This window comes from Hippopotamus amphibius, chromosome 4 (genome assembly GCF_030028045.1).
Source record: "Hippopotamus amphibius kiboko isolate mHipAmp2 chromosome 4, mHipAmp2.hap2, whole genome shotgun sequence".
Classification (NCBI taxonomy): domain Eukaryota; kingdom Metazoa; phylum Chordata; class Mammalia; order Artiodactyla; family Hippopotamidae; genus Hippopotamus; species Hippopotamus amphibius.
The window spans coordinates 175386215-175411190 of record NC_080189.1 but is presented as its reverse complement, the minus strand read 5'-3'; the positions used below and the strand labels follow the sequence as shown (position 1 = coordinate 175411190).

The following is a 24976-nucleotide window of genomic DNA, read 5'->3' as shown; positions in this document are numbered from 1 at the left end:
ATAGCCGTATGAGGTAGGCAGGGCAGATGAGGAAATGGAGGCTCAGAAAGGTTAAGCGACGCGTTCCGCGTCGCGCAGCTAGGTGGTGGCAGAGTTGAGTGTGGAACCGAGGGTCCAGCCTTCCTGTCCAGCAAGTCGGAGTGGGGTGCGATCTGCTCCCAAAGGACTCAGAAAGGCATTTGGGCATGTGTGGATGCCGGGGCTGGCAGGAGAGGGCAGCCAGGGCCCCAGGGGCAGAAGCACAAGCAGACAGGAGCTGTGAGAGGGCCGGCCTTGAGCCCATTCACCTTGCACGGCCAGCATCCAGCCAGAAGCCGAGGACTCCAGCCTTAACGCTCATTAGCGCCGTCTGGCCTGAACTTGCGCTCGACGGCCTGGCACCACGACATTTTCCTGGCCTCCGTGGCCTCCTTGGTAGACAGCCTCCAGACTCCCGTTGGGCATCAGGGGAGATTGGTATCTCCCTGGACCCTCCCTGCGTGGCCATCTATTGTTTTTTCCTCTGAAAGTTTCAAAGATGCCAGGAAGCAGGAGCTGTGTGGGCGTGAGATTGCCCTCTTCTTTAAGAAAAACGTCTCAAGGCACGTTTAGCTCTGAAAGCACTCAAATCTCTATTAAGAGTCTTCAGAGGTTTACCTGGACTCTGAAGGGATAGAATTCTCTCAGCTAGAACTTTGGTCATTGCCATACGGAGAGGGGGAGCTGGAGGGGAAGGAGGCTCAAAATGGGTCAGTGGATGCCATTGTACAAAGGGGCTCCCTCCTTCCCTCCCTCTTCTCCGCGCTGTGAGGAATGAATCTTGGGTATTGTGGAAAGACCCCTGACTCATGCCCCAGTTTCAACTGTGCCCTTGTTAGCCTGGGGGCTTGGGCACATCTCTCCACCTCAAAACCGAGGTAAATATCTTTGTTGATGTATAATTGACGTAAAATGAACTGCACTATTAAAGGTACACGATTTCATGCACTTTGACATATGTATACCCTCATGAAACTATGGCCAACTCAACATAATGAATATTCCATCCCTCCTTAAAGTTTCCTTGTGCCCCTTTGTGGTCTTCTCCATAACGTACTGAACTTGTAACATGGGGCGATGGTCCTGAAACAGGGCTGTAAGGATTCGGTGAATATGAGATCCTTTTGTAATAATCAGTGACATTATTTATGTCTAACTGTCTTAGCTCAGGCTGCCATGACAAAATACCATAGACGGGGTGGGTTCAACAACAGAAATTTATTTTCTCACAGTTGTGGAGGCTGAAGTCCAAGGTTAAGGTGCAGCGTGGTTGGGTGCTTGCGAGGCCTAAGAGCAAGTTCTCTGGTGCTTCTTTTTTGTAAGGGCATCAGTCCCATCATGAGGGCCCCGCCTTTATGAGTTCCTGTAACCTTCGTTACCTCCTAAAGGCCCCATCTCCAAATATCATCACATTTGGGGCTGGGGGTTTCAACATACGAATTTTGGAGAGGACACAATTCAGTCTATAGCAGTACACATATATGTATCTGATGTGTATACATGCCATTTCCACCCTTCCCAGCTTGCAACCCCAGAAGGGACGTATGGATGGAGCCCCCGGTTCTCCAGGGAACACTTTGGGGTCTGAGCTCTCCATCTGATGGGTCCTAGATGGAGATCCTTGGTACCTGTGGATCTGGTCTCCTAGTGGTGGTAGATTTTGTTGCTGGTGCATTATTCTCCTAGTTAGTACAAATGTCCTGTTGTGGGAATGGTCAGTGATGTGCTTTGGTTTTCCACAGATGTGAACGAGTGTGCAACTGAGAACCCCTGTGTGCAAACCTGCGTCAACACCTATGGCTCTTTCATCTGTCGCTGCGACCCAGGATATGAACTTGAGGATGATGGCGTTCATTGCAGTGGTAATGGGCTTGGCGTTGGAGACTTTCACCTGGACTAGGGGCACAGGGGCAGGAGCTTTCTCGATAGGTATTTCCTCTCGTTTCCCAGACACATATCCAGTTTGGGACATTTTCCAGTGCAATGGGGTCACAACCACACAAAACAGAGATGAGTCACTTCCCGAAAGGTGGATTGCCGTCCTGTGTCCCTTGTCATTTGACCCTTAATGCAAAAAGCAATGGGGCTAACATTTAGGGTCTGACATGGGTTGAAGAGGAAAAGGAGTTGCCTAATTTTGCATGTGGAGTTGAGTTATCTGTCCTCACCCAGCACTGAGTCAAGTCTTGGGGAGAGTGCGGATAGTACTATTAGAATTATAGTAGGAATAAGAGCAAGTCTCACAGGATAGGGTTGGGAGGGGGAGTGTTGATTGAATGAGATTGTATATGAAACTATTGAAATATTTACAGTCAGTGCCTGGCTCCAGGCCTGGCACACAGTAACTAGTTCACAAATCAACTCATCAATGATTGGATGTTGAATGAATAAAATCTTAATCTGTTGTGAGAACATAGATGGCTCAGTTGACCTTTTGTGAATTCCTTCCAAGCCCAAGAAGCTGTACCTCTGCCCATGCTAGCTTGTGGACACTATTATAATTTTCTTAGAAACTTGTAAACTCTTCTCAACTCCTTGAGAATCGAGACAGCAACTTACTCGTATTTGCTCCAGTAGCATCCTGCAGAGAGCCACGCACAGCTCAGGCTTTGCTTCGTTTTTCCTTCTTTTCTTTCTTTCCCTGTTTTCCCTAAGTGTTGAATTAAACTCCACTTTTAGCATCACCAGCAATTTTAAATGAGCACCGTCTAAATTAATGATACGTTGCTGTATTTTTCAGAAGACGTGGGCTGTAGCCTAGGGTGTGAAAATCATTTTGTCCCCCAGAATGGAAAGTTTCCAAATCCTGGGTTTCATTGTAACAGGAACTGACCCAGGGCATGAATGGGACTTGTGTGATAGCTTCACTTAGGACTGGAGTGTTCTAGGGACAGAATTCTCTGAAACAAATGAGCACTTCTCCCCAGGGCCAGGAAAGCTAGAGCCGCAAGTGGGCAGTTACAGAGAGCCTTAGACTGATTAAATGTCAGTCCCAGAAATAGTCATAAAATACCCTCAGGCATGAAAAGCTACTTTCTTCCTAGATTTCAAACCCCGCCTCCCCCCACCTCCCCTGCCGTGGCACTCCTTTGGGGAATCTGGGCCAAGGAACTAAGAGGTGGAAAGTTTAGCATTACAGAGATGGGATTATTCGTTTTGGGAGAATTGTCTGCCCATCCACAGACAGTTATTGGCCACCTGCGCAGGAGCTATGGGAGAGTGACTGTGGAGTCAGACGGAGCCAAGTTCAAAGTCTGGCTCTCCTGTTTAGTGCTTTCCCTGGCCAAGTCACTTCCTGAGTCTCAGTTTCCCCATTTGTTAAAAAACAAACTAACAAACACCTTCACAGGGTGGTCATAAAGATTAAACGAATTGGGGGTACCTAAGTGTCATTATGTGTTAACTTACTTTCTCTAAATGCAGGTGTAAGGGACTTTTGGCTTTTCAAGAACTTTACATCCTTGGTGGTTTGGCAAAGATTTTCAGTTGATTCACTTTAACCAAAATGGCCACCTTCTTCTCCAGGTTCACCATGATGCCCACTTTCCTAAGACTTAGGGTAACCCCTGTCCACTGCAGGCTTCAGGGCTGGCGCAAGAGTAGGCAGGGATGTTTGCAGGGACTTTGTTGTCTGTCCCTTCCTCCTTACTCCCTTTCTGTGCTGCTTGGTCCCTCCTCCCCCCTCCCTGCTCCCCTCCTCCCCACCCTGGGAACTGTTACCTTCACTACGTTATCCCAGCTGGTGGGGCCCCTCCGTGTAGCCCTAGACCCTTCCTAGCCGTTTCCCTTAGGAATTGCTAAGTGAGTTGACCTGGAAACCATGGTGGATTCTCACGTGGATATGTGAAAATGGCCTCATGTGTGCTCCCTGCCAGAAACCGACCTTGTATTTCAGCTTTTGTGTTTCAAGTGGAGGATGAAGCCACAGCCCTTAGTAACGTCTGGGGATTGTGGCGCTGAGATAAACTGAGTGGCTCTGTTAGGTGGAGGTGGGTGCTACCCTCTCCATCTGCATCGGGGCTAGCCCTGCTTGGGGGATGTCTCAACCCCAGGACTCCCCAGGTCCACCAGTTTGAAGTCCTGGGCATGACTTACTCAGGGAGACATAACGGCATTGTGTTGACGAGTGTAGGATCCGGAGGCTGGCTGGCTGGGTTCAAATCCCAGCTTTACTGCTTACTCGTTATCTGTAAATTTAGTCAAGTTACCTAACCTCTGCGAGCCTCCATTTTTCCCTCTGTAAAGTGTGGTTAGTAATAGCACCTCCTTCTAGGGCTGAGGTGAGGATTAAATAAGATGAGGCATGTAAAAGCATTGAACCCAGGGCTTGGTGCCTAATGAGCTCTCAGGACATGACAGGTTTTACCACTAATTCTGTTAAAGGTATGAACGAAATCTACAAGCTTAACAGAAATAAGCAGGACAGGGCTTCCTAGGTGGTGCAGTGGTTGAGAATCTGCCTGCCACTGCAGGGCACACGGGTTCCATCCCTGCTCCAGGAAGATCCCACATGCCACGGAGCAACTAAGCCCGTGTGCCACAACTACTGAGCCTGCGCTTTAGAGCCTGTGAGCCACAACTACTGAGCCCATGTGCTGCAACTACTGAAGCCCACGTGCCTAGAGCCTGTGCTCCACAACAAGAGAAGCCACGGCAATGAGGAGCCCGCACACCACAACAAAGAGGAGCCCCCGCTAACCGCAGCTAAAAAGAAAGCCTGCGCACAGCAAAAGAGACCCAACACAGACAATAAAATAAATACATAAATAAATAAATAAATTAAAAAAAAAAAAAAGACCCCTCTTAAAAACGAAGACTCTAGTGGCTCTTTCTAGAGATTAAAAAAAAAAAAGAAAGAAAGAAATAAGCAGGACACTCTCTGTTAGGATTGCTGGGGCCAAGACCAGACTCTGTGAGGCTCCTGGGGGAGCGAGAGGGGGGCAGGACAGATCAGATCTGACTCACTGAGCGTGATTTAACTTCACATCAGCATCCCAGTTCTTCTGGCTCACACCCCATCTCCCAAAGCCCCCTAGGAGAGATTTTCCCTTCTCCCATGTGAGAGGTATCAGGCATGTAACCTGGAATCATGGGATGGTGGAGAAGGGGCCTCATGTGCACTGACACCCTCTCTGGGTGACTCCGGAGAGCAATCCGAGGACATGTCACATGGGGAAAACAGCGAAGGCAAAGTTTCCCGGAACACAACAAATGAAAGAAAAACATGTTTTCTTTGGCATGTTTATCGCGTGAGGCTCAAATGGGGACTCCATTGCCAAACGCTGTGTGTGTCAGAGAGGTGGCTTTTCTGCAACGTCCGCTTCTGCATCAACAGCCACAGCCTACACGTTCAGTGGCTCCCCCTTCACGTCTCCACCTCTGCGGCTGGAGCGTAGCCCAGCGTCCCAGGGACCAGCTGAGGCAGGTGGGCTACCCCATGCGACTCCAGAGTTTTCTCTTTCAAGGAGGTTTTTGGACACAGTGAAGTTTGTTTTGTTTTTAAGCTCTTCTTTGGAATATAATTGCTTTACACTGTTGTGCCAGTTTTTGCTGTACACGAAAGTGAATCAGCTGCATCTACACATATATCCCCATATCCCCTCCCTCCTAGGAGTCCTTCCCACCCTCCCTATCCCAGCCCTCTAAGTCATCACCCACCATGGAGTTGATCTCCCTGTGTCATGCAACAGCTTCCCACGAGCTATCTATTTTACATGTGGTAGTGTGTATATGTCAGTGCTGCTCTCTCACTTCGTCCCAGCTTCCTCCACAATGAAGTTTTAGTATAATTCATACCGCCTGGCTTTCTGGAGATGTCCCTTTTAGTTGTGATCTTAGGAATAATATTGTTTCTCAGCTTGCAGGAGATTAGAGGGGAGTTAGCACTGATAAAGTTGCCCTTTCAGAAGACTGAGGCCAGTGAATGTTTTTTAGGTCTGGGAGAAGAGCTCTGCACCCAGAAAACTCCAGCAGGCAAACAACTCTCGCCTCCAGAGGAGGCGGGTGGATTCACCTGTAGGGCAAAATGAGCCAGTGATGAGTAGATGATGTAGCTGAGCCAGAGGCAAAAGGTGTTGGAAGCTTGATGGAGACAGATTTCAGCGCCGTGTAGGAGAGAGTTTTCTAACGATTAGAGCTGTCCACATGTCAGTGGGCTGCCTTGATAGATAGTGAGCTCCCCATCACCAGCAGTGTTCAAGAAGTGAGTTGGTAACTTCTTGGCAGTAAAGCTATCATATGTGTCAGGAGAGTGCGGAAGCTGGAATAAATAAAGCTGGAATGGCACTAAGCTCCCATCCTTGGATAGTCTGTGATTCTAAGCAGCAGGTGTAACTTGTTTCCCCAGATATGGATGAGTGCAGCTTCTCTGAGTTCCTCTGCCAACATGAGTGTGTGAACCAGCCAGGCACGTACTTCTGCTCCTGCCCAGCTGGCTACATCCTGCTGGATGACAACCGAAGCTGCCAGGGTAAGGCTGTTCAGAGGGGAGGTGTGAGGTGGGGCTGGCTCAGGGGGTCACCTGGATGTCTTCACCTGGGGAAGGAGGCAGAGGTGAGGGTGTGAGCAGGTGCTGGGGACTCCCAGAGCGGTAGGCTCTGGACAGGATGCCTGGGCCGATGCCTTCCTGCCCTGCAATCCATCCTTTGGCCTCAAAAAGGACAAGGCCATTCTAGCTTCTGGAATGAACTCCAGAGATACAGGTGGCCGGTCCTGCATTCCCAGGCAGATCTCTGTGGCCCCTTTGGGGACTGCTCCAGACCTGACCAGGAATTTGTATGACCTGGCCCTGGTCCATGAGCAGGTTTTCTCATGGCCCCTGGAGGGCAGCCTGGTCAGCTTTTCTCTACTGACTTCCTAGAGAATTGATGCTAGGGACACCTCCCGCCTCTGACTGCTGTGTCCCTCAAAGGGTCAGGCCCTTAGGCTGTGAAAGGGGTGGGTGTCCTGCAGATTGGCTGCTTGAGATGATTTCCAGCCCATGCTCCACCCACTGGGGCAAGTAGAAGAGGCTGGTAGCTGAGTGACAGACTCATTTTCAGCTCCTCGAACCCACTTTACCCCAACACCAAGCAAGAATGCTCCACACAGCAGTGCCAGGCAGTAGAAATATATTGTGAGCTACAAATGGGAGCCACATATGTAATTTAAAATGTCTGGCTAGTCCCATTACAACAGTGAAAAGAAACAGGTAAAATTAATTTTAAGAATATATTTTATTTAATGCAATATATGCAAAATACTACCACTCTACTATGTACTCAATATAAAAATGATTGATAAGATATTTTATACTCTTTGGTTTTACTAAGTCGTCGAAATCTGGTATATATTTTCCATTTACAGCACATCTCAGTTTGGACTAGCCACAGTTCAAGTGCTCAGTGGCCACATGTGGCCAGTAGCTGCCATATTGGATAGCGTAGCTCTATAGAAAGACCCAGGCAGCCCCCACCCCCATTCCCATTCATCTGGCCGGCGACCATCACCTTGGAAGTGCTGCCTCCTTGGCTTCAGCCTCTTGTCTACCATGCATTTCAGACATCAACGAGTGTGAGCACAGAAACCACACGTGCATCCTGCAGCAGACTTGCTACAATTTACAAGGGGGCTTCAAATGCATTGATCCCATCCGCTGCGAGGAGCCTTACCTGCGGATCAGCGATAAGTAAGTCATGGCTTCCCCTTGGGAAATGGGAACATGGGCGAGGAGGCTGGTTCAGAAGGCCGCCAGTGAGCTATAAAGGAGAGTGCACCTACCAGGGCATTGGGAGACCTGGCCTATTGCCTACTTACTATACAATACACACACACACCACACACACACACACACGCTGTTCTCTACCACTTACAACTCATGCCAGAGCTAAATGAAGATTCTTTAGAAAGCTGACCAAGAAGAGAGGCAGGGTTCATGAATCTCCTTTTCCCTTTAATGACTTTGTTCTGAATACACAGTGTCTTTGAGAGCTGGGCTTCTCAAAGGTCACATGCGTAGGAACCACCCAGGGTCTTGTTAGCAGACAGATTCTGGTTCTGTGGGCCTGAGGTGATGGGAGACTCAGCCTTACAGACAAGTCCCCAGGTGAAAAGGATGCTTCCAGTCTCCCTGGACCTTCCTGGGAGTAGCGAGAGGTTAGAGAGTTCGCTAGAGAGTTCTCAATAACCAAGGGTACCCAGCTTGCTCTAATCAAGTTTTTGATGTCACAATAGTGATTTTAGAAATCACCAGATGGCAAATATTAGAGTTGAGGAGAGAACTAAAGTGAAGACAATCTCTACAAGGTGAATGCACTAGGACAGTGGTTTTTTTTCTGCCCCCGGTGTACTAAGAATTCCTTTTCCTTCTTTTTAGTTCCTATTTAACCATCTCAGTTCCAACTCAGCCCCACCCCCCCCCCCCCCCCCACACACACTCACATGCACACATGCACAGATGTCTTCTGGCCTCCCCTCTTCCAGGCACCCATTTACTACCCCAAGCAGCACCCAGCCCTCCCACTGGAGATAAAGGGATAAATGGACATGTCTTTCATGCATGCCCTCTAGGGATACAGTTTCTAAGAGGAATTCACAGCTTACCAGTGTGTTTCCTGCTCTGATCGAAAGCTGACCGGAAGAGGACAAGGCAGGGACAGGCGGGTCCTTTAGAGTCGTCTTTGCTTGTTGCTAAGAGCTGTGCTTCTAAAAGTAGCCCTTTAGAACAGGGTTCTTTTATTTCTGGTTCCAGGGTCCTTTGTGGCAGAGCAGAGCTTCAGGCTGCCTTCCTCCGCTCCCATTCCTGGTTCTCCCTGGGTTTCTCCAGGCCGCCCTTGTCTGTGGCGGGGACCTGATCCGTGCAGCTCGCAGCACTGAGCTGGTGTTACCCGCGAGGTGCTGAGAACCGTGGGAGACTCTCTGCCTCCAGGCCCCATTCCAGTCTCACTCCAGCCGCCCCCGTCTAGCTCTTCTCCTCATTCAGGTGTCCTGTACTCCTGCCAACCTAAACAGGACCCGCTCTCACTTTCACCTGTGCCCCAGAATGTCCAGCCTCCTGGCTTCAGTGCCCACATTTTCTGCCATATGGAAGGCATTCCTGCCATTGCTGCACGGACAGATCTGCCCCATCTTTGAGATCTGAGCTCCAGTGCCACCTCTCCCAGACATGTGTGGGCCTCTTCAGCTGGGAGCCATCTCTCCCTCCTCCAAACTTCTTTTAGGAAACAATTATTTTCTGTGTGACACGTGACATTTTAATGTGGCTGTTTTGACACTGGGGACATTTTGACTTGGCAATTTTGATGCAGCCTTAAAGAACAAAACTTTAAAAATTCTTTTTATACATTCACTTATTAAGTGTTATTCGAGCCCCCGTTCTGTGCCAGATCTGCTCCAGGTGCTGTGGTGTTTGCCCTTTTGCTAGTGGAGGAGAAAGACAGTAAATAAATTGTCACATAATGAATCCACGATCAAAGATGGTGATAGAGGCTGTGAACAGGAAGAACGGAAATTTACAAAGTGAAAGAGTAGGCTGGACCTGGTCTAGTCTGGGGAGTCTAAAAGCCCCTCTGAGGAAATGACCCCTGGGCTGGAATGGAAAGGTGAGTGGATGTGAACTTAACAGAGGGCGGAGAAGCAGAGGGAACAGCATGTGCAAAGACAGACAAGAGTGACTTTGACGTCTTCAAGGACCAGAAGAAGCTGCAGCCTTGTGAATGACATGGACAGGGACCCAAGAGGAGGTTAGAGAAACTGACACGAGACCAGACCCCGTGAAGTTTTACAGGCTAAAGTGGGTGTTTAGTTTTTATCCAAGTTGTGATGGGTGCCACTGTAGAATCTTTAAGCAGGATAGAGACAGAATCTGATTTATGTTCTGCAAAGGGCCCTCTGCCTGTGGTGTAATAGATTGAAGTGGGAGAGCCTTCCTCTCCATCACAGGAGGCTGTCACAGAGGTCCAGGTGAGACACTGTGCTGACAGTGGAGATGGGGTGGTTGGATTTGGACTACATTTTAGAAGTAGCACGGATGGGTTTTGAAAATGGATTGGAAGTTGGAGGAGAGTGACAGAAGTACAGCAAGGCTTACTCCCAGTTTTGGCCACCAAGGCATAGATCAATAAATGTTCTCATCCTGTTACTCACTCTGACCCCCTAGAGGGAGTCTCAGGGATGAGGTGAAAGATGGGGGGGTGCTTAGGGATAAATCTAGGGATGTCTATAACAGGCATACCTTGGTAATGAGTCACCTTGATACTATGATAATGCTATTAACTAGTGTTTCAAATTAGATGCTTTGTATTAGAGATATTTATGTCTGTGACTTATTTCTCCTATTAGAAAGGGAATTTAAGATCAGGATCTTATTTATTGTTGCAGTTAATGTCCTAACATCTTAAAGTCATGTCCTAACAGTGTATCTTATACACAGTGAGTTCTGAGTGCTTGCGTAGAGAAAGAAAATATTCAATTATATTCCACACAGATTGGGGTAAGTGCAATGGAAGATGTAAAAGGACCACTCAAGACCCATCAGTCTAATGTAGTTTCTCACTTTTAAAATTTCTCAGTGAGTATGGATGGCTGAGGAAGTGAAGGGCCACGCAGCACATTTTGCCGACTAAACAGGTGACAACTGTGAAGTGCATTAGAGGACGTCCCCAGTGTTCTGAAAACCAGACATCTCAGGTTTATGCTCTAACAGCAAGAATATCTGATTGGCCAGAACAGGCCATTCTCTAGGAAACAGAGAGCTTACCTACATGATGGAGAGGTTTTAGACCAGAGCTGAAAGTGAAGACCTCTACAGTTACAACATTTGGATGGTAAAAATGGGGTGGCCTCCTTTTCAGTGTTTTAAGCGAGGCAGTGGGTACAGGCAGCATCTGGAAAGGATTTACCGCGTTCTCACACAACTTCCCTTTCCAACAGCCGCTGTATGTGTCCAGCTGAGAATCCTGGATGCAGAGACCAGCCCTTCACCATCTTGTACCGGGATATGGACGTGGTGTCAGGACGCTCTGTTCCTGCTGACATCTTCCAAATGCAAGCAACGACCCGCTACCCTGGGGCTTATTACATTTTCCAGATCAAGTCTGGGAATGAGGGCAGAGAATTCTATATGCGGGTAAGGAGGGGGTGCTGGTCCCCATCTTCAACAAGGCGTTCTCTTGTCTAGCCTGGAGTGTGCTTCTAGAAACAGTCCAGAGTGCAGCCAGGAGGGGTGTGAAGACAGGGGCGGGCAGTGGGATGGAAGTCAGGACTCCAGTGTCCTGGTTCCTCTCACTTTCTGTGTGGTCTTGCGAAAGTTGCTTCTCCTCTGTGAGCCTCAGACTCCTCAACTGTGCAGTGAGAACTCAGGCCAAGATGCAATTGTAGGTCTCTTCCTTTAGCAATTCTTTTTTTTTTTTTAACCATTTTTTTAAAAAATTGAAGTATAGTTAATTTACAGTGTTGTGTTAGTTTCAGGTGCACAGCAGAGTGATTCAGTTATATTTATATAGGTAGACATAGCTATACTGTATGTGTGTCTGTCTCTATATGTATATTCTTCTTCAGATTCCCCCTGCAATCCTGTGGGAGAGGCACCCACATATCCATTTTCCATCCACTCATTTGACAAATACTCATCAAGTACCTACCATGGACTTCTAGAAACTAAAAGGACTTCTAGTGAACAAAACAGTCCTGAATCCCTACCCTCATGGCACGTACATGGCAATGAACTTAAAGGCACTCCTCACAGAAGTGGACTCTACCCGCATTGTCCAACATAGTAGCTGTGTGGCTCTTTAAATGTAAACTAATGAAAATGAAGTAAAATTAAAAATTAGCTTCTTCCGTTGCACTAGCCACAGTTCAAGGGCTCAGTAGCCACGTGTGGCTGCTGTATTAGCTCAGATGTAGAATAATTCTGCGTCGTAGAAAGTTTGATTGGATAGCACCAACTTATCCATGTCAGGAAAAAATTTTAGAGCACACATCCTAAGATATATTTGCTTATTTGTAAACTGCATACACCCAATACTGTACCATTTCTATTACTGAGCTTCAACTCCTGCAACCTCTGGGGTGATCACATGTCTCTAGAGCCCACTGGCTTAGAGCATTGCTTTTCACATTTTGGTATAAATTTGGGTACTTGTCAAAAAAGTGAATTCCAGAGCTTCCTCTCTAGAGAATCTGTTTCAGAAGATGGTGGGTAAGGCCTAGTGTATCAGTTTCCAGTGGCTGCTGTAACAAATTGCCATTAACTTGGTGGCTTAAGACAACAGAAATTTATTCTGGAAGCCAAATGTCTGAAATCATTTTCACTGCGCTGAAATCATGACGTCAGCAGGGCCGTGCTCCCTCTGGAGGCTCCAGGGGAGAATCCATTGCTTGAGTCCTTCAGCTTCTGGCGGCTGCCAGCATTTTTTGACTCAAGTGACCACATCACTCCAATCTCTGCTTCCGTTGTCATATTACCTCGTCCTCTTCTGTGTGTATCAACTCTCCCTCTGTCTCTTGGAATGACACTTGTGATTGGCTTTAGGGCCTACCCAGGTAACCGAGGATACTTTCCCCGTGTCAGATCCTTTACTTAATCATGTCTGCAAAGATCCCTTTTTCTGTATAAGGTAACATTTACAGGTTCCAGGGATTAGGACCTGATACTTTTGGGGGCCATGATTCAGCCTAGGAATCTGCATCTCTAACGAATAGAGTATGTGGTCCTCCAGGGTCACTGTGGGGCACTAGACTCGGAAGTTTACCCACTTTCATGGGCGGCAGCCCACCGGCCTGTGAAAGAACTACATATCTTAGCTCTCTCCCTGCCGTCTCCCCAGCCCCTGGCGGAATCTTCCAGTCCTTGCCTCTAGGTCTGGGACTGTCTGAAAACAAGAGGTCTCAGAAGCAGGATTAGAACAGATTAGAAAAGGCCCCAGGAGCTGGTATTGTGCGTGTTTCCTCACTACTATGTTTTTGGCAAGACCCTAACATGGCCAGGTCATGTGTGATAACACACCTTGGACCCAACATCTGTAGACAAGTGTAGTGGGGTCAAGAGCTTTGGAAGAAGATGGAATGAGTTGAGGGTAGAGGAACTTCTCAAGGTGAAAAAGATAGAGCTGCATCTCTGTCAGTCCTTTCTCCAAACCCACAAGCCATGGCCACCCGGCACAACCCACCTGTGTGGGCCTCTGTGGGCTTGCTACCCCTGCGAGCATAAGCCTAGCCCACCAGGATTCTCCCATCTGGCCTCTGTCATCTGTACAGACATAGTGGGTCCCAATCACAGGGCACAAAGATGCCCCTCTTGGGGATTTAAAGTACCATCACCTATATCACCTGCTTCAGGTTTTTTCCCCAGCAAAATAGAAGATCTGCGGGAAGTGGCCTTGTCTTGGCAAGATTTCACTCCCAGCTAAAATCCCTTAGACCCAAATGGTCCCCATGAGGCTGACTTGTAAGAGCTACCCCGTGATGGTGGGGTGGGAAGAAGATTGTCTCCTGCAGGTGGAGTGAACAGGAAGGCGAGCCCCTCCCTGGGCGCTTCCTCTACTGCCTGGATTGTTTTACACAGACTAGAGGACTCTTGAAACTCACAAAACTTTGGGCTATATGTGGTTTGCTCTCTGAGAACATTAAGAAGTGCCCTGATTCTTCAGTATTTATTCAGATGAGGATGTCAGGACACAAAGTGGGTGAGGGGACATAGGCCTGCCCTGGCAATGGCTGAAGGAACTTAGGGATGGGGAGGTGGATCTTGACTGGAAAGGTCCGAAGGCTGCCGCTGGGAAGAGAAAAGAGGCTCGGTTCAGGGGCCCTGTGAAGCCACAGGGCACAGGGCCAGGAAGACAGAAACCTGCTGGAGGAGGCAGGGCTCTCCCTCTCCAGCCTGTGCAACGCTGAAGTGCCTTCCTCAGGAGGACACACATCGTATGGGCTCCGGAGCCAGGCTGACCTGCCTCGTTTACCTTCTACCACTTACCAACTGTATGACCTTGGGCGTGGTACCTGACCTCTGAGCCTCAGTTTCCTCCTCTATAAAGAGGGGATAATGATAGTATCTACTTTAGAACTGGATGAGATCATCTACTTCGTGCAGTGCCTGGAGCACAGAATGGCTGTTTTTATCAAACCAGCAGGACGGAATATTCAATGCAACTTTCTTTTCCTCGATCTGCTGTCTTGAACCTGCACACACCTGGGTGAGCTCTCAGGTAGATCCCATCAGATTCGCAGGTGCTTACAGATACTATTGAATTATCTCTTTCTTCCATATCAGACATCCCAGCTGCTTTACGTGGAAACTTTATCAGCCCAGCCTCTTTTTCAGTGTAAAGTCATCCACCACACCCCCCACCCCTCCCCCCGCCACTCCGTTGCCAGCCTGGCCTCTGTACTGCCTTCCTCTCCCCCTCTCTCCACTGACTGTGCTGCCCTGGTTCCTCCTCCAGGGTTCTGGGGATACAGATAGAATGGGAGTGGGTGGGGGGCTGGGGTCTGACTCCATTGTTACCATTGTAGGCAGACCTTGGTGCTCTCTCTGAGGTGGAAACCCAAATGCTCTTGTTTTCATGGGATGCTTTGTGGAGTCTTTGGAGATTTCCCTTAGGACTTTGCACTGACCATTCCCTGGTGTGGGCGATAGGGCCTCTAGTTGGCCGCTTGCCCCTCCCAAACCTCTCTCTCAGAGAGTCTGTGTGAGTGTTGCCTCGCCCTGGTGGGCAGACCTTACCCTGGGCCTTCAGGACACCAACAGCCGGCTCCCCTGCTGCCCCCCTCCTCCCCGTGGTGCAAGGCAGCTCTGGGTGTCTGTTATCTAGACTTCTCCAGGAGAGTCCAGTGCCGCTCTCTGCATCCTTAAATGTCAGGGGACCCACACTGAAAGCCCCTCTTGCTTGATTTGGGGGCTGGTAAGTATATTTAATATACTTATATAGGCTGGAGGTGACAGAGAGAGAAACAGATCTGGCTTCGGGTCATGGCTTTGCACGTCCTGTATAACAGCAGCAGCAGCAACTACACAAACAGCACCGGCAGCAAATCCTGTATGGTGCTGGACGTGCACCGAGTATTTTCCATGTATCACTCCTCTCATCTTCACCACAATCCTATGCTCTACGGCCTGCTTGACCTTCCCCCTTTACAGAGGAGAGCGCTGAGGCACAGAGAGGTGAAGTAACTTGCCCCAGATCTCACAGCTAGGAAGCCCCAGAGCAGGATTCGAACCCAGGCAGTCTGCCACCAATATCTGTATAGACTCTCTCATTTCTCTTTAGGTTGTGGGGTATTTTCACCTACCCTTCTAGCTGCAGGGTCTCAGCCAAAATTGAAATAACAAGAAAAGTCTGCTTTAACATCTAGTCCCAATAGAGAGTGTCCAATAAGCATTAGTTATGATTGTATTGTTAGTCTTGTTTCTGCTGCTGCTGCTGCTACTGTCGTTAGGCGGTTGTGGGCTGCTGGGCGCTGGAGAGATCAGAGACGCTCAAGGGACTGGAGCGTCCTGTGGCGGGTGGGGCTTGGTGGCTGCACAGGCTCCGCCACCCTGAGAGTCCCCGACTGTGTCGCAGGCACCGGGGAAGAGCTGCATTTCACCCAGCAGGCAAGCCACACGCGTACATACCCACACATGCCTGTACACACGCACGCACACACACACACACAGGCATGCACACACATGCTCGTACGCACAGGCACAGGTATGTACACATGGGCACACACTCACATGTACACAAACGCACAGGTACATATACATGCGCATGTCCCTTTCACGAGCCCCGCTGGCCCTCTGTCTCACACTGAGCCCTGGACAAAGGACTGGTGATCGGCTTTTGCCAGGTGACTTAAGGGCACAAGTAGGGCCAGAAGAAAGAGCGCAGTCACAGGGTACAGACTGTGCCAAAGTGCACGGGCATCAGGTGACCGAGCCAAGGGAAGCTGACTTGCTGTGGCCTGGCTGCTTGCCCCGTGTCACACTACGCCAGCCTGTGAGTTGACTCAGAACAAACCCAAGCATGTGTGGGAGCGGGACCAAGAAGACAGACATCGGGTGGGCTGTTTGCAAGCTACTCCCATGCGGGCAGCTCCACCGCAGTCAGTCTCTCTCTCCTTCTTCTGCCACCAAGGTTAATTCCACACCACACATACGCAGCTCTGAGTCAGGCACTGAGAGTTTAGGGACAAACAGGATGTGGCCTCTGCCCCCAGGAATCCACTAGGGTAGGGAGGGGAAAACAACCAGGCAAACATTTACAATGCAGAGGAGTGATTCTCAAGCAGAAGTGCCATGGGACGTCAGGAAATTGAGGGATACTTGAGACCTTATCACAGAGCTTAGTGGCTGGAAGCTTGATTTTTGGAGTCAGGTGCTCTAGTACCATGTGCTAGTGTACTTAGCCTACTTACTTTGTAGGGGTCTGAGGATTAAATAAGAGATGTATGCAAGGTCGTAGCCAAATGACGAGTATCAACCACCATCACCATCATCATTTTGCACTAACGACCAAATCCACCAAGGACCAGAGCCTCTTGGGAGGCCTATTTCATTAATGCCCTGGTTCTGCCCTAAAAGCCCAGTGAGGAGTGGAAATGTCAGTCCTCAGCTCTCTTGGCAGGCACTTGAGTCCTCTGTGTACTTGTGGTCAGGCCTTTCTCAGTCTGCTGTAGATCTGACCCTGCTGTGGATCAGACTGGCTGACCTCTAAGATTACTTCCAAATAGGAGAGGCAATGATGCTCTAACACTCTGGAGATATTTACAAGGACAGCCCAAAGGAACAGCTGGGAAGTTTCCAGCTGTTCCATTCCCCACCCAGGCTCTGCCCACAGCTCAGGGTCCTCAGCCCCTGGCCTTTGTTCATGCAAACACTGAAAGCTGGTGAGATATTTGTATATGTAAATGCCCTGGGCATTTCCCTGTACGGCTTTACCCTCTGAAACCCTGGCCCAGGGCTCCGAGGTTTTGCAAGAGTTGACAAGGAAGTCAGAGCGATCCTTTGCGTGAGAGGATGCCAGTTGCACTGATGCTGACGGGAAAAGAGGGAGCTGATGCCAAGAGGAAATTGCGTGGCTGTCAGGCTGCTGGTAGCCCAGAGAACAGGGGAGGTCCCACTACCTGGGTGGCACCTGTCTGCCTGCCCTGCCCTTGTCATACGCGTGGCAGCTCTTGGGATGTCCAGAACTTTATGGGGAGCCCTCCCTTCATGGAGACAGATAAAATGCCTGGTGTGGCTTTAAACAAGCCAAGTTTCTGGATTTTGCAGAGCTTGTTGCTTTCAGTTTCTGGGCACAGCGCTGGGCTCTGCAGCTTGTAGGAAGTGATTGTCCAGCATGTCCTGTTCCCTTATGCTATTTCCTTTCCAGGGACCCACTCTTTGGCCATTACACTGACCCCCAAGCATCTGTCCTTCAGGGCAGTGCTAGGAAGAAGTAAAACACACATCAGTTTTTTCTGATAATTGTTGTGCAGTAAAAAAGGCCTGGGGTTTGGGGTTAGACAAAAGCACCGAAATGGAATCCCTTGTCTCTGCCCCGACTGGTCTAGTGACCCTAAGCCATGACTTCACTCATGGAGCCTCAGTTCGCAAGAAACAATGAAAAAAAAGAAATAATGAGACGTATCTTTAGTATGGCAGCTAGGGCCCCCAGACTGGGTCCTGTGCTTTTAGATGAGCACCTGTCAATTGTTAACATGCCCATGATTCACATTCTGGTTCAGTAGGTCTTAGGGGAGCCTGAGATCCTGGCATTTCTCATAAGCACCTTGGTGATGCTAATGCTGCTGGTCCAGGGACCACACTTTGAGAAGCCAGGACTTTCAGCGCTTTTACAGGGATGAAATAAGCACATATACATAAAAGTGGTGGGAAAAGCACCTCACACGTGGCAGAAGCTCAGTTATGTCAGTCCTCTCTCCTTACCTCCTTGAAAGCTTTAGAAAAAGATTCCATGGAGGAAAAAAGCTCACATGAAGTTATCAGGACCACAGCGATGGGGTCACAGAGTGGTGAAGCTGCAGGTGAGTACAGACTGTCCAGCAGGGGCTGCACTCGGAACCACCTGGAAGCTGGTAAATAAGTCACACTTCTCCAGGCATCATTGCAAAATCCACTGATGCCGAAAATCTTGGAATGGGCCCCTGGAATTGTTAGTTTAAAACGTGTCCCATGTGCTTTGGAGCTGTTTACTTGGGAACTGCGGATCTGGTACAAACCCTCCTTTTAGAGAGGAGTCCCAGAGAAGTGAAGGGACAGCCCTGAGTCATATAGTTAATTTGGGCAGTTTTTCATTCTCTCATTCAAGATGCTTACCGCGTGCCAGGTACTGTGCTGGGTTCTGGGGTTCAGGGGTGGAAAACCTGCCCCTGGTCCTTGCTCTTACAGAGTTCATAGTCTAGTGTGGACCTAGACATCAGACATGGACCAAGTAAATAGTGTGGACGATGACACACGGTCATGAATACCTTCCCTCCTAGGCAAAGTAGAGGGTGCACTGGCAGAGGGTCACAGGGACCTGAATTAGATTGGGGAAAGCGCAGAAGTTCCTATGAGGAGGTGATATTTCAGGTGAGACCTGAAGCAGCAGCAGGGAGAAGCCAGGTGGAACATGAGCAAAGTCGGGGGAAGAGCATGGCATCGAGGGATGCCAGTCTGCTGGCAGTGGGCGAGGGGCTACTTGGGGCTACAGAGGTCGCCTGTGGCCAGACCACCTGGCCTTCTGCTTTGGTGACTGTCGGAGAGGCCACGTCTCCCGGTGGACAGCTCTTCTCACCCTCTCTGCTGTTGTCCGACAGCTTCTGGGGTCAGGCTCACCCTGGCTCCTTAAGCCGGTCAGAGCTGCTCTAACTGGTATCCCCGTTTCCGTCCACAGCAAACGGGCCCCATCAGTGCCACCCTGGTGATGACACGCCCCATCAAAGGGCCCCGGGACATACAGCTGGACTTGGAAATGATCACTGTCAACACCGTCATCAACTTCAGAGGCAGCTCCGTGATCCGACTGCGGATATACGTGTCTCAGTACCCATTCTGAGCCCCAGGCTGGAGCCTCTGACACTGCCTCTCAATAGCACCAAGGGACAGGAGGAGCGAAGAAACCAGAGAGAGAACGAGAGCGAGACAGACGTGATGCTTTTCCTGCTGAACGTCTCCTGGGGAGTCAGCCCTGAGTCCCGACCACACCTGTATTATTATAGACCTGTCACTTTGAAGGACGTGCTTCCCCAGTTTCTACAACACAGTTATCAAAAAGCATTATCATTGGCACCCTGACCTGAGATCGACGGTGATTTTTCAAGGCCTTCAGTTTATTTCCATATTTTTCAAAGAAAATAGATTAGGTTTGCTGGGGTCTGAGTCCACGTTCAAAAACTGTGAACTGCTTCCTCTCACCTCCTCCAGGCCTTCTTTCTATCTCTCACTGATTGCTTCTTTGCCAAGGCCCCAAAAAGCTCCTGGAGATGCTAGGTATAGCTAGCTTGCTTCTTGCATGTACAGAGAAGGCTATGGAAAGAAACCACAGCAGGATCCAAGGGTTTTTAAAGAGTCTATTTCAAAGCCATGTCTGGTATTTTCAGCCATAAAAGAAGTTTTAGTTGTCCTTAAATTTGTATAACTGTTTAATCCTTTCTTGTTCATTTTGAGTATTTTTTTTTTAATCCATGGTAGAATTCCTTCAAAAGGCCTTAAGGCACATGTTATGTTCTGTCTTCCCAAACCCAGTCTCCTCTCCATTTTAGCCCAACGTTTTCTTTGAGGACCCCTTCATCATGCTTTCTTTAGAATTTTTACACAACTGGGTTGGAAGGCAGAGGTCTCCAAACTGATTAAATATTTGAAGAGATCTTGTGTTTGGTTCATTTTGACATTGTAGATGATTCAGCCTTTGGGGTTGGTTCTAGTTCTCTTTAATTTATTGTGTACTGGCTTGAAAAATCTCTCCAGAGAGCGAGTGCATCATTAAAAACGTGATGGGGAGTGAGGGTGGGGAGAGAAATGCTGGTGGAGGAGGGAGGGGAGTGCATCGACCCTGAGTCCTATTCCATCCCATTAGAGGAAAACAGCCACTCCCTCTTGATGTAGATTATTTTCCAGAATAGAAATGTATTCAAGTTACTTTAAATCAGCGGCCCTCAACCCTGACTGTGTAGTAGGATAACCAGTGGAGCTTTCTAGAAAAAAATCTGACTTCCTGGGCCTCACCCCCAGAGATTCTGATTCAGTCGGTCTTAGGTAGGGCCTAGGCAAGGGGAATCTTAAAAATTGTAATGAATAGGCAGAGTTGAGAGCTCATTGTATAAAGAGAGATAGACAAATGTGGGCCAAGCCCTGGCCACCTTGCCCTCAACATCTTTTCAGTTCCTTGTAGGGTTCATTGTCCTTTTCCTAGTCACGACCTGGATTGCCTTCAGTCTTGGGACCCCAGGCAGGAACAAAGAGAGTCAACAGTGCAAGTCACAGATGGGAGAACAGGTGGGGACAGCTACTTTTGTGTCCTATCCCAGAAGTCAACCCTGTTACCGAGTCAAAGCTTGTACTCCTCGTCACACAACAGGCCAATAAATTGAGAGACAAGTTGCTGAGGCAAGGAATGGTGACTTTATTTGAAAAGCCAGGGACTTCCCTGGTGGTGCAGTGGTTGAGAATCTGCCTGCCAGTTCAGGGGACACATGTTCAATCCCTGGTCTGAGAAGATCCCACATGCTGCAGAGCAGCTAAGACCATGCACCACAACTACTGAGGCCCTTGCACCCCAGAGTCTGTGCTCCACAACAGGAGAAGTCACCACAATGAGAAGCCCTTGTGTAACAACTGCTCGCGGCAACTAGAGAAAGCCCGCACTCAGCAGCGTAGACCCAACGCAGCCAAATATAAATAAATAAATAAGTAAATGAAAAGGTGAAATTTCTTGACTTAATAAGGAAAGAAAAAATTGTTAAAAAAAAAAAAAAAAAAAAGGAAAGAAAAGCCAGCAGATGGAGGAGTTGGTGGACTCATGTCCCAAAAAACCATCTTGCCTGAGTGAGACCTCAGGCTTCTTTTATACTAAAAGGGGAGGGAGTAAAGTCAAACATTTCCTGGTTCTGGTCAGCCTCCAGAGGGGATATGTTAATTTCTTCCTCCCTAAAACAAAGCCCTTCCAAACCATTTCCCACTGTGCCCCTGATACTAACAGTAGCAACAAATCAGCAACAGAATGCCCAGTTTCATAGCTCAGAAAGGAAAGGACAGTTTCCTACAGACTTGCCAGTGTGCAGGCCCAGCTCTGCAGAGCAGAGAGCAGAGGTGGCCCTGAGCCCAGGGCTCCCCCTGGGTGGGGAGGCTTGGGTGTCAGGACTGGGTGTGGAGTTAGAATGCTGAAGGTTTGTGTGAGCTCTGCACCCAGCCCCTCCGAATGACGGACTCGGGCTCAGCACAGAATTAGGGTAAGGTTTCCTTTAACTTCTGAAAAAGAAGGAGGGGCAGCATTGTCTTGGTGATTTGAGGGCCCATGGGTTTCAGAGGGGCCACATTTGGAACCAGACCCAAGTCTCTAGGGCTTGCATTTTATTTGAGCATGTCAAGACGTGGCTTCCTGCTTCTAAGAAAAAAGGCACAGAAAGACTCATAAAAGCAGCCTCAAAGGGCTTCTTGGCCTTCGGATTGCTCTTTCCAAACATAGTCTGATGAGTTCAGTGTAAATGAATCAGAAGCATGTGGGATCCATTTACCTTAAAATACACTGGGGCCTAAAAATTAAGGGAAAAATGCCCTGGGGCAAAGTGTGTACGCACGGTTAGGGCCAAACCCCAAACGTTTGGGAAACAGTTCTGGAGGCTCCCAGAACCCAAAAAGCTGTTGGCTTCGGCCACCCCTTGGGAATGGTCAGGTGTTATTATTTTCACAAGACTGGGGATCAGCCTGCTCTGCGAATCTCAGCATTGTGCTTCCTCCGCTGGAGTCGACTGGGGCTGGTTGTTCCCTTGGACCCTGAGGTATCAGGCCATTCCAGGCCTGTCCCCCCTTGTCCGCTTTGCCCCATCTCCGAGCTGGGCTGAGAGCTTGTTCCCCGAACCCTGCTCTGTCCTGTTCCATCAGGGCCTGAAGAATGAAGGGTTCCGGGATGGAAGAAGTGCCAGATGAATTGCTGGGACACCTGCAAAAGTTCTCATGTTACCACCTCATCTTCTGGGTTCAATATGGATGAAAACTTTCATTCAGTTGCCTTTAATCCTAAAGTTTTGTGATTTCTTGAAATGTACTTTGGGGATGACAGCCAGCATTTCCATTAAACTGCAATTTTAGAATTTCACATCGGTTTGCCAATCATAACACTCTAATTGGCGCAGAATCCACCTACCTGTTGCTTGTCAGGCCTGGGTAACATACTTAGAAACTTTCATAGGTAACTGGGTTGGCCCTTGGGGTGTTATTTTCCCAGATGGTGAAAACATTTTGGCAGGTCTGATTACTTCATTTTTGGTGGTTTCAGTGTATTTTTGTGGACTGTTTAATATGTACAAATTCTTCATCTGCGTGAGCCAAGAGGGTCACCCAGAGAGAGATGACATGACAAAGGAGCAGCTATTCTTTTCTCCCCTCTCAGCACATGAAATCCTGTTCGTAAAAGGTTTTCATTGTTAAGAGAAGAACACGCTTTGGTTAAGCACCCACCCATCCCGCTGTGGTTGGGCCAGTTTCTGTATTCAGAGAAATGAACAAGATAGATATCAGTCCCTGATAAGACATTTATCTAAGGGTTTATGCAGCTTCCAAGACAACACTGGAATACAACGTGGTGGGTACATTTTAGCAGTGTGAACAAAATGATTTTGGTTAGATTTTCATAATTATTAAGACGTATCTATTTCACACAACAAAAATTCTTATGAACATCCTCAGACAAGTGTTTGAGGCATTGAATAAGATGCCTCTGCTTAGGATTACTGAATACACTGAAAGAAAACACAAAATCAATGTTAGCTGAACATTTTCTTTCTTTTGGATACTGTTTGTATGTATTTTGAAAGGCAATGTTTTCATTTCTAGGAAGAAAAAGCAAACTTTTAGTAAAGCTTTTCACTCTTTTGAAATTGGCCAGTGCTCATCAACTGTCACACAGATATATAGACTGTTCTTTCTTGTTGATATTTTTGTTCTCAAATTTCTTAGTGCCTTTGCTTAACAGATGGCTGATAGCTTCATTAGAATCCCTGACATAAGTAACTAAAAGATGTTTTTGTAAAAAAATAACCAAGAAGCTTCAGGATAAAAGGGAGTGCACTGAGGCAAGATTTATCACTTTGGTTGCTTTTTTTGTGAAGGGGGTGAACTGACAGCACGCAGTTAGAATCTTTGACTTGCTAATAATGCTTCCTAGCAACAAATCTTCACCAGCATCCATCAGTGAAATAGACCATTAGGGTGAGAAAAATAGGTGTTAACACAGAAACGATCAATTATATGGTCATTGTTGGTGTCCTCTCAAAGAGGCAATGACATGTTGACAGGCAGTGACTAGCAACACTTTTTTCAGGAATTTGGAATATTCTTGAGCAATAGTGTAAGATGAATGTGGGAGTAAATTGTGCATGGATGCAAACACCAAGGTCCTTTTTTTTTCTAATGTTGCTGCAGCATTTTGCATTTATTTATTTATTTATTTATTTATTTATTTATTTATTTATTTAATTTTAGGCTGCATTGGGTCTTCGTTGCTGTGCACGAGCTTTCTCTAGTTGTGATGAGCAGGGGTTACGCTTCCTTGTGATGTGCAGGCTTCTCATTGCAGTGGCTTCTCTTGCTGCAGAGCGTGGGCTGTAGGTGAGTGGGCTTCAGTAGTTGTGGCTCGTGGGCTCTAGAGTGCAGGCTCAGTTGTTGTGGCCCACGGGCTTAGTTGCTCTGTGGCATGTGGAATCTTCCCGGGCCAGAGATGGAACCCATGTCCCCTGCATCGGCAGGCAGATTCTCAACCACTGCGCCACCAGGGGAGTCCACCATGGTCCTTACGATACCTATTTATCAAGACTTGATGTTTATTAACTTATTAATGCTGATTTAGGGCTACCAGAGAGTCATTGGATAGCTGGCTGCCATTTAAAAGTAGTTTTTGTTTCAGGAGGATTGTTTTGGTGTCAACCCAGACTTTTTTCCTAACTCTTGCTATCCTACTTTCTACTGAGAATGCATTCGATTTTGCAGAACTGGCTTCTATCATTAGATAGCTACTATATTTCAAACACATGCCTTAAGTTATCCTGAGCTTTAATGTACCAACCACTTATAATTCGTCCTTAAAGAGCAGCATGGATTGCTTTTATATTTGTTAATGTCCTCTATCCTCTGCTTTTAAAAATTTTACCAAAAGAAAAAAAATGATTGAAACCAAGCTGTAGTATTTGCAAATAACTTAGCTCTTTACAGTGATCCTGCAGTCTCACCATTCTGTGTTGTCTTACTTTGTTTTGTTTTCTTCTAGTTCCATGTTGAAAAAGACCCCACAGAGATGTCCGCCCCAAGCTTGGCATTTCCACACAGTATTTTCCCAGTCTTTCTGAAAAGCAGACCTGTGGGCCAGTAACACTGCTGCAAAGGCAGCATTTTTATGTGCAGAGGCACTATTGAAATCATAATCGACTTTTTTTCAGTAAAACTGCAGTTAAAGAGGATACTTTCAGCTCAGAATCTGTGCACACTGGGGGGAGAGCTAGCCTTGCTTCCTTGCTTTTTTTCCTTTTGGAACTTGGAAGGTATGATCTTCTTAGGGTCCTCAGTACCACTTTTAAAAGACGCGTGGCATCATTTTCCATCATAAAAGCCAGGACTTCTCAAGTAGGTGGTGAAGAGCTCCCAGGTGTCTTGAAGAATTTTGTGACAATAAGGCATGTGGAAAAGGAGCTGGTTGCCTCATTTGGAGCAGCTGTAGAGATGGGGCACGCTCTAGAAGGAAAGGAAGTTGCTTCTTCCAGCTAATACTGAGCCAATACTCTGCTAATACTCAGCTAATAAATATTC

The 24976-nt window shown here is 47.9% G+C and overlaps 1 protein-coding gene across 1 annotated transcript in view; it reads left to right on the top strand.

Annotated features, from left to right (window-relative positions):
• FBLN5 (fibulin 5) overlaps positions 1-19826 on the top strand; it is a 78138-nt gene extending 58312 nt beyond the window's left edge. Inside the window, exons 7-11 of the mRNA XM_057732738.1 lie at positions 1761-1880; positions 6365-6487; positions 7558-7684; positions 10927-11122; positions 18855-19826. Of these exons, the coding sequence (XP_057588721.1) occupies positions 1761-1880; positions 6365-6487; positions 7558-7684; positions 10927-11122; positions 18855-19016 (728 nt within the window). The 3' untranslated portion in view covers positions 19017-19826. The remainder of the gene's footprint in view (positions 1-1760; positions 1881-6364; positions 6488-7557; positions 7685-10926; positions 11123-18854) is intronic.
• Positions 19827-24976: the final 5150 nt, after the last annotated feature.